The following is a 10,502-nucleotide window of genomic DNA, read 5'->3' on the forward strand; positions in this document are numbered from 1 at the left end:
AGGGATAAGTAGTGGATTTGAATACTTGACGTGTATGGAAAAGAGAATTCTAGTAATAGGGAGAGTGGAAAAAGGAGAGGTAAGGAAGAGCGCAACTAGATTGTTACAGTCACATCCATTTCATTCATGAAATGAGACATGTTATCTTAACATGAATATTTCCAGAGGAAGCAGGCAGGCTGTCACCACTAGTCGGAGCAGTGGTGCACACAAATGGGTTGCCAGTTCTAATTGCTGCTGCTGAATGGAGCAGTTAATTATTAGTGCCAGCCACTGCAAAACCCGCCACCCTACTCCCACAGTGTCCCAACAACAAACTAAAAATAGATGGGTCATGGAACTCAGAGCAACAGAGAGGGGGATAAAATGAGATGGAGAAATAAGACGTTGTGTTTGGTTTTGTTTGTGTATGTGTGTGGTGCATGTTTTTTTTGTTTTGTTTGTGTGTTGGTGTAGCCTATAAGTGAGCGCCTTATAAATCAAAGCTCAGCTAATTTTGCAAAAGTGTTGAGCTTGTAGTAGACAATGTGCCACCAAGTACAAATCAAGCATAACTTTTCTTGGAGGCAGAGCTGCGGCAGCACCAAAATGATAAGAATTATTGGTTTATTATAATATTATTGGTCGAGCATTAAATGGTACAGCAAAATTGTATTGCCAATGGAGTTTTGTAATAGATTATGCCCATGCACTGGCCATACTGACCAGGTTAGCTATAGTGACTGAATTATTTTTGAAATTCCACAACCTACTTACAATCTATGTGTGGGCAACTACAATTGGCACTCGAACAATAATGTGTGTACATAAAAAGAAAATCATATTTGATATATGTTTTTCTTTTAGATTTAACTTGCTTAATTTATAGAGACTTTTGGAGGTTTCCTATATATAAGAGCAACAGATTTGTTATTGCCTGAAAACGACCTTTTATATAGAGGATTTGGCTTTGCCATGTTTAGTCTACGGGAAGTACCTGGAAAAGATACACCTCTAGACATGAAATAACCATAGACATTTGTGGAAATAACAAACATGCACGTTGGCAACTATTGTAAATGGATACTGCTAAAATAATGAACAAAATACAATGGCAATGGATTAGAATGTTAGGTAAATGTCAGTGAACAGAGGCTGGCTCGGGAGGCTAGGTAGGTAGGTTTTGTCCTAAACTGACCTGTGTGGATGGGAGTGCTCTCCTCCAGGATGACAAAGTCTCCACCTGCAGGGCACAAGTGGTCACTGAGTAGCTCACCCCATGTGCCATTATGTCTTCCATTCCCCAGTTTCAAGGAGTCTTCAAGCTTGCAGCCACCCATCAAATCATCTCAAATGTATTTATAAAGCACATTTAAAAACAGCCCTCGTTGACCAAAGTGCTGTACAGAACATGGGGCAATAACCATAAACATAAACTATCAATAAAACACAAATAAACCATTATTATAAACAATAAAAATGTACCATACCAGGGGGATTCAAATGTTAGTGGATAAAAGAGGGTTTTAAGCCTGGACTTAAAACGATTCAATGGAGGGGCCAGATCTGATAGGGAGGGGAAAGCTGTTCACAGTCTAGGGGCCGTGACAGCGGTCACTGCTGTAGTTTATTTCTCGGGACAGCTAGTAGCCCAATTCATCTGACCCGAGGGACCTGGAAGTAGTAGGAGGGGTCAAAAGGTCAGCGATGTAGGAGGGGTCCAGTACGTTTAGAGCTTTATACCCATGACATACCGATTCTAACCCATTTAAAGGAGAATTAAAAAACGTTATTAAAAAAATAATTGGGGGGGCTTTTTATGCCTTTATTATGGATAGGACAGTAGGCTGACAGGAAATGGGGAGAAAGAGATGGGGAGTGACACGAAGCAAAGGCCGTCGGGACACAAACCCGTGACATGCTGTCAGGCTACATTGTAGCCTAGGTGCTACAAAGTCTCTCTCTACAATGTTGCACATTGTCTCTCGCATTAAAAAACATTTTTAATAGCTGTTTAGATAATGGCGCTTTGACCCACTTGGACCACGCACGCACGCACGCACACACACACTCACACACACACACACACACACACACACACACACACACACACACACACACACACACACACACACACACACACACACACACACACACACACACACACACACACACACACACACACACACACACACACACACACACACACACACACACACACTGCTCAAAACATACATAATGATTTGTTTGATTTTTTCCTTCTTTTTCAGAGAAGGCATTCCCTACAGCAGTATCCAGGGATGCAGAGATATTCTATAAATCCAATGGGACAAACTTTGAACATCTGGTGAAGCTGAACAGGGTGAGATTTGTTTCCAGAAGCTGTAAGGACATCAGGGAAGGTCAACAGAAAGGTAAGGGACTGTACATGAGACATGATAAAAAGAAGATTTATACTTCACCTCATAAATATACAGTATTTAAAATGTACTCAAAGGATAGGATAGAGAAGGGCGCTATAAGCAATTGTGGTATTATATTGTGGTGCTATTTGGGAACATTTGTGTTTCTTATAATTTCTTGTATGTGAGGTTAGCATATTCAAGTGCAAAGTTTTATGATTTGTCATTTAGACTTCTGTTCATCCTACAGTATATTGAAATTGCTTAGAGGGTGCAGTAAGGTGGTGGACCGACTGTGGACGTCACCGTAGCATCCCATTGCTCCAATCCGCACTAAACCTGGCACAAACACTGTTCAGGCGACTGGCATGAGAATAATCTGGAATAGATTACCTAAAACTGCAGTCAAGTGAGGTGCGGTTTGTGAATCCATGCCCTGATGGCCATTCCGTGTTGAGTGCATGGATATATGTTTGAATTGACTTTTGTACAAGTGGAAGAATGTCTAGGACACATACTAAAGTCTACTTTATGCTTTGTAGTACACAGTGTTGTTTGCCAAAAAGAACACATCTACAAGCTATCAATGTGACAAGATGCAAAACGTTGGTTTGTAGATGTGTTCTTTAACACCATCACCATCATCAGCCATTGTTTAGCTACTCTGAAATAGGGCATAGCAATGGCGGCCATTTTGTGGTGCTACAGATGGAAAACCCATTCATTTTTCCCATAGAGATTTCCAAAAATATTTATATAAATTATTTTAAGCCTGGAACCAAGCCATCTAGGCTCCTGGTGAATCGTGACCATAAAACATTTGATTCTGTGTCAAAAAATATTTGGAAAACGCAAAAAAATATATTAAATATTGTAGGAGTAGTCTATATAATATTTTCAAATATTCAAGTCAGATTTTTCATATGCCATTACGATTCGTTTGTGGCCGTTTTGCACAAAATGCCACAAATAATGAATAGCGTCACATTGTTGAGAAACTTTGCACCACATCCCTACTAGCTTAAAAGAACTGCCACCATAAATCTTTCAAATCAGCCTCATGGTGGCGCTATAACAGGTTGCAACACAGCCCTGGGTATAGGCAACATGGCCTAGCAGGGATCTGCGTTCTGAGGAACACACTTTTCTAGTTTCAATGGTGATGGAAGGGCTCTTTTCCAGGATGACAATGTCTCCACCTGCAGGGCACAAATGGTCACTCCGTAGCCTACCCTGGGCTGGATCCTGAGTCTATGGGCCCCTAATCTCTCAAGAACAGATTCTGCCCTGCGTTTGAATCTGTCGGCGGGTTCGTCATATCACTTACGCACTGGCCTACAAGTGGGCGGGCCTTTAGATCAGGAAGCAGGCCGCGCTTTACCCAATCAAATGTAGTGGGCGGGATTTACGTGTCCGCCGATCCTTCCCCACTCAAAACAAACCGAAACTCATTTAACAATAGCGTCCTCGGAGCAGACAAAACCACGGAAAGATATTCACATTTTAACGTGCTCTTTCATCATAGAAACAAGTGGGCTTATAACCGAAACGATCCATGTTCTCTGGGAGAAGTGGTGTTAGTGTTCCGTGTAGAAATATTGTTAGTGGGAATGAAAACATAATCGCACCACCCGAAAGGCTGAAGGCAGACCAAAACCCCGGTTTCCTTGCGCACGTGTGGTACGTCGACTTCCTCCCAGAGCCAACTGAGATAGTAAAAAACAGCAGCAGAGGGCGCTCCCAGATTGATGGGCCCCTGGGCCTGAGACTGCCTCAGGGCCTCCCTTCACACAAATGCATGTCGCTGACATGCATTTGTGTCAGCGACATGCTGACCTACCAACCTACCAACCTTCGACATGCGCATAATTATGTCGAATGTGCACACACTCTATACGTCTATTTGGATTCATAGGAAACTAACACAATGCATAATTTATATGACTGAGGAGATAACAGCTCTCAAATGATTTACATAACTCAAATCATTTTCAATGGGATTAGCCTTAATACAGCCAATAGTTATGGTTTATGGAATAACACAAAACACACACTAATATAAAGGACCTTCTTCACCTTGTACAGGGCAAAAGGGACAGGGGTTCTTCAACAACCATGCAGTATAAAACCTCTTGTAGATTCTGAAATGTATGGTCAGGCTCTGGAACAGTCTGCACAATGTTATAGAGGGCCAACCTGATTGGCCATTTTGGGGATCCAGCTCTGAGCTTACCCCATATCATGTGTCAGGGTCATTGACTTAAAGTTCTTTTACTGTTTTTGGACTTCGAACCACTTGGACCACTTATATAAAGTAAATTATTGCTGAGTAGGCTACTACTGACAGAACACATCTGAAGACTCCACAAAATACTTCATTGTAAATCAGGTACAAATATTGTATTATATAATATTTTTGAAGATAATGCTTGCTTACTCAGTTTTGCTTGCCGTTGCAACACTTTATTATATTGTGCTGTCTGTGTAATGCATTGTCTGTAGGCTTTTGTGTAAAAAACACTGAATAGATACATGCACAGTAGATACATACACATACTGTGTAGTGTATACTCATACTGTGTGTACATACAGTATACTGTATTTTTCTTTTCCCCACAGAGATGATGTATCATTTCCTTCTGCTGATGATCCCTTTGGCAATGGGTAGCCAACATGTGTCTTCTGAAATTGTTTCACTTTCGCCCTCAGGTGATACTGTATATTCAACCCTTTTCTCAGGGAAAAGGGTTGTATACTGCATTCCACTGCCTATGCACACACACACACACACACACACACACACACACACACACACACACACACACACACACACACACACACACACACACACACACACACACACACACACACACACACACACACACACACACACACACACACACACACACACACACACACACTATTAGTTTATTCTTACTTTTTCAGATGAGGAATTACCTACAGTAGTTCCCAGGGATGCAGAGATATTCTCAAATTGCAATGGGACAAACCTTGAACATCTGTCAAAGTTGAACAGCAGGGTGACATTTGCTGCAAGGAGCTGTAAGGAGCTCAGGGACAGATATGACCAACAGGAAGGTAAGGGACAGTGCATGAGCATACTGACATGATAAAAAAAGATTTATACACCTCATTTATAAAGAAGATTTACACCTCACACACACATTCTCACAAGCATTACAAACATAAACAATCAATAAAGGGGGATCAATAAAGGTCCATCTATAAACAAACCTATACCTAAAATATATATACTATAATACTATAATAACTTGACTATTGTTTAGTCCTTCTATGCTGTGTGAATCACTTACTGTAGAGAATAAAATGTGAATTTTATTTTTTTGTGGTGGGGCTACCCTCTTTCGCTTATGTTTGTATCACTGATTTGGCCTTTAACTACCTTTCACAGTTATGAAACATACTTATTTTGTCAAATATCTTTCCTTAATCATATTCTTGACAACCATAAACTTTTAAACACCTATTTATCATTTATGCAAAAAAGACAGAAAGTAGAGAAAATTGTTTTTCTTTAGTTTGAGACCTTTTTTGTGATTTTCTCTTTTTCAGATGGTCTATATTACTTGACCACTACTCATGGCACAACGTACCAGACTTTCTGTGACATGACAACTGCAGGTGGTGGCTGGACACTGGTAGCCAGTGTTCATGAGAACAACATGTTCTATGGCAAATGTACAGTGGGTGATCGCTGGTCCTCACAGCAGGGCAACAATCCCAACCTGCCAGACGGAGATGGCAACTGGGCCAACAGAAACACATTTGGAACAGTAGAGGGAGCTACCTCTGATGATTTCAAGGTATTCAAGAATAAACTGTAGTCACTATACTGTAGTAGTAGCCTATACACTACAGTAACTTGAATATTTCTCCATCCAGAATCCCGGGTACTATGACATAGTGGCAGAGGACATGTCTGTATGGCATGTCCCCAACAACTCTCCAATAGAACACTGGAGCCTGGCCTCGATCCTCCGCTACCACACAGAGAGACGCTTCTTCACTCTGTATGGTGGGAACCTCCATCAGCTCTTTAAGGTGAAACACATTGTGCATTGTAAATAAATGAATGAATGATTTTTTGAATGAATGAATACATTATTAATTAAATAAGCAGCCTGAAAAACTAGTAATACATAAGGCCACTAATACCACATTTTTTATTTTCGCATGTGCCCTACAGAATTACCCTGTGAAATACAATGTAGGGTCATGCAGCGACAGAGGGCCTTCTATTCCAATTATATATGACTTTGGAAACAAAGATACAACTAAAGCCTTGTATGGACCAAACTCAAGACGTAAGGTGCAAGAGTATAGAATGCAGAAATGTCTTTGGAACATTCAACATGAATAATGAAAACATTAAAATGTCTGTTTTCTTTTGGTAATCTGTCATGAGATTGTGATATACAAGTTTAGATGACTGTAGATAAATATGAAATGTTAATACATACTTAATCTTTACAGCGGAGTTTGAACCTGGCTTCATCACATTTAGAGCAATAAATAATGAAAGAGCAGCCATGGCTATCTGCTCTGGGGTCAAGCCTACTGGATGCAACAATGAACACGTAAGTCCTGATTATGAAAATCGTGTGGTAGTTAAACAAATGTGAATCTTTGAGTGTTATTTAGCACAATGTACAGATGCGTATAACAGAGCAGTTGGTGTGTGTGTGTGTGTGTGTGTGTGTGTGTGTGTGTGTGTGTGTGTGTGTGTGTGTGTGTGTGTGTGTGTGTGTGTCTTCTGCAACTACTGTAGCCTTATTTCCTGGCTTATGTAATTGTCCAAAGTATATCGAAAATAATAAAGTGTCATAGTATGTTTTGCCAGCATGTGTTTGTATGTTTGCAGTATTGTATTGGAGGAGGTGGGTACTTTGCTGATCAGGCGCCCAATCAGTGTGGTGACTTCACTGGGTTGGATGGTGTTGTTGCTGGGAATGGCTACACAGCATGGAGAGCTTCTAAGGAGATTATTGAGGCTTCTGTCCTTCTCTTCTATCGCTAAGTTCCCAGATGTTCATGCCAGTCCACTTTGTTAAGCCATGAACTGTAATTGTGTGAACACTACAGATAGTATGGGACCATTATCTTAGCTTGTTATACACTGACATTTAAATTGATCACATACTGTACATGCACAATATAGATCACATACGTACAAACTATAGTGCTTTTTTAATGTTCCATACTTTTTTACACCTATGCTATTGTTCATAATATTACAAAAATTAGTATACTGTCAGGTAATTATAAATGGTCTGATGCTATAGAACAAGTATTTCAAGAGAAAATACATTTGTCAAATGCAATTAAAGAATTGTCTGCAGCATTGATTACAATAAGGATACAATAAAGTTGTAAATGTGTAATATCTGATTACATTCTTTGACCTGCACATATCCATCTGTGTGTTTCCAGCTATTTGGATTCATTACACATCAGACAGGTACCAACAAGTACAACCAGAAAAAAGTGTTATATCTATGCATATGTGAGCGATCAAGACAAATGTGTTGTATTTTCAAACCTGTCTGGACGAATCTGAAATGTCAAGGTACAGACCTTTACCTGCAGATGTCGCTATTGAGCTATAAAACAAAGAGTAGAACACGTTTTGCAGCTGAGTGCACATTTGTCTCCTTTCACCAAGGGCCTGATTTCTTTTTTTCCTGGGGAAGGGTGTGAAAAGCAGACAAGATTACCAAGTGACCTATCCATATACTGAATATCTCAATTACAGTCATGCAAGTCTGTATTATCTGGCAGCTGAGTGGTGTTCGGAAACATTCAATACTGAATAATGGAAATATGAAAAGAGACTGCGCTGTAATTTAGGTGTGTATATGAAGTGTAAACTGTTGGAGAAATGAGATGTCATATGAACACAAATAAAAAAATAAAATAAAAAAATCTCCTCTTACAAAGGGTACTGATGTACAGCACATACTGTAGAACAAATTCTACCCCCTAACTTAAAGAGAGGTGAGCACACAAATACAGCAGTCTTCAATAACAAGGAGACTGAATTCTCATCAAAAGGTGACTATCTACAGTAGCCTATATTGTGTACCTCATTTCCTCTATAAATCTAAATCTAATTATATAAACGACAAGTTACTTCCGCGCGCCGCTGACGCTATAGCCACAGCTCTGTAATCGAGTAAACACAACGCCGACATAGGACATGTCGCGAAAACAGTAGCCACGGCCGACTTTCACAATTTACGGGTGGCGTAGGGCACCTATCATTGCTCACTTCACTGTTTCCACGTCGCCACATCATTTATTACACTCACCACATTTCGGACAAAACGGAAGGTGAATCACTTTCGTACCGTTTACCGTGCACACCACCGACACCGGACGGCGACGGCTTGAGCCGAACAGAGCCGAAACAACACGAGCGGCCGCCATTGAAATCTGCCCAACTCCTCCACAACAACACACACGCAGCTCCTTCGCTTCAACCCCCCCCCCTTCTTACGTACCTCCTTTGTTCCACCCAGGCCGTTACTTTCACTTCACTCATGTCTCCATCACAATATGTCCGTCCTTCACGTGCCATGCACACCCCAAACACACAAACACACGGCGACGGCCACAGTACAGCACCATAGCACGCTGGCAAATCTGGTAAACAAACCAGCCTAGGTTCATGACACCAAAGGACTCGACAGTGATGTCATCATTATGCAACCCGGAAGTACAAATACCAAGGATACGTCAGTGATGTCAGTCGGGTTGCCACGTTCATGCCAGGTTTTCAAAAACAAGCGACAGAAACAAGCAAACCGTGCATGAAAAAAAAAAAAACAGCCGAAGGGGTCCGCCATGTTCCAGGGGGGTCCCCGGGGGTCCCAACACTCACAGGGGGTCGGCGGACCACCAGGGGGTCCGCGGACCACCAAGTTAAAAATAAATATTAACATTTTTCCCCAAATTTCTTTTTTTGTTTTTTTCCTTTTGCAAAGTTTTACTCCGGCGATTTCGGTACCCCAATATAAACGCGCCCACGCTGGGCCCCGTGCGCGGCTGGGGTTGAGGGGGGCGTAGCCCCCCGAAACTCTAGTATTTTATATTATTGTGGAGAGTGTTTTCAATGAATAGGCATCTGTCCGTCAGTGATGACGATGGGTTGCGGCTGAGGGGTCAGTTTTTCTTGCAGCGGCGACTGTGGCTGTACAGCCCCACTCTAGTGCAATTTGTTTGCACTAGTGTTTGCAATTACTGTGTCTGTTAATGATTATATGTAATTATATGACTGTTGATTATGTGTGATTATGACGGTTGTTTATGTGTTTATACGACTGTTGAGTATGTGTGATTATATGACTGCTGTTGGTGAGATATTAAAAAAAGGCAAATGTGAAAAGAATCTGAGGTAAATATTGTGTTTAATAAACAAACATCAGTCAGGGAACTGACATTAGTCTGAAGATGGGGCGGGAAAGGGGGGATAAAGCACAACGCACATGGGGAAAGTTGGGGGACATATTTATCTGTTACACAAGGCACCCCCTTACAGTAGGGGCAGGAAGTTCTATAGAACATACAGATCAGGATCCCAGTCTACGGTACAAAAACTTAGCAGCAACATGTTAACATCGGAGACCAAGGGGCTAACAAAGTAGTTTCATTTAGAAAAAGTCACAGTATTCTTTAAGCATAAATTTGTTAAAAAGGTAAAAACAGTTCTAAGCATCCTCTAGGGTCATTGCTACTCACATGATTTCTGTGTGAAATACATAGGTAGGGAAATTATCTATACATGTATACTCTAATATAAAGACCTTCTCATAATGGCACAGTACAAACTTTCAGGAAACGCGACAAAAATATACAATGTCTTCACGTCACATTTGCAGATTAAAATGCAACTACGTTTTCTGGCAAACACAATAGTTTTCAGTGGTCAAAAAAACCCAACAACTTCTGTTTAAACAAAATAAAGAACACCATCATGTTAGTTCACCTATCTCAACTGATTATGTCTTTAATACAAAAATAAGAGGACAAATATAAATTAATATATATTAAAAGAATCAGATTGATAAATGCGGGGATCTA

At 40.7% G+C, this 10,502-nt stretch overlaps 2 protein-coding genes across 2 annotated transcripts in view; one reads left to right on the forward strand and one right to left on the reverse strand.

Moving 5' to 3' along the window:
- Positions 1-1,117: 1,117 nt before the first annotated feature.
- LOC311054551 (intelectin-like) lies at positions 1,118-7,440 on the forward strand (the record flags this gene model as incomplete). The annotated part of the gene is made up of 8 exons (XM_084070561.1): positions 1,118-1,151; positions 2,250-2,393; positions 5,346-5,480; positions 5,976-6,226; positions 6,306-6,464; positions 6,610-6,727; positions 6,897-7,000; positions 7,285-7,440. 8 exons carry the CDS (start codon positions 1,118-1,120, stop codon positions 7,438-7,440), a joined length of 1,101 nt encoding a protein of 366 aa, XP_083926687.1.
- A 2,372-nt stretch (positions 7,441-9,812) lies between these two features.
- The window catches only part of slit2 (slit homolog 2), a 52,333-nt gene continuing 51,643 nt past the window's right edge, over positions 9,813-10,502 (reverse strand). Inside the window, exon 29 of the mRNA XM_084070571.1 lies at positions 9,813-10,502. This exon is cut by the window's right edge and continues 1,392 nt beyond it. The gene's annotated coding sequence lies outside the window, so the exon portion shown is untranslated.

The sequence above is a fragment of the Gymnoscopelus microlampas genome, assembly GCF_963454915.1.
Source record: "Gymnoscopelus microlampas genome assembly, chromosome: 2".
Lineage (NCBI taxonomy): Eukaryota > Metazoa > Chordata > Actinopteri > Myctophiformes > Myctophidae > Gymnoscopelus > Gymnoscopelus microlampas.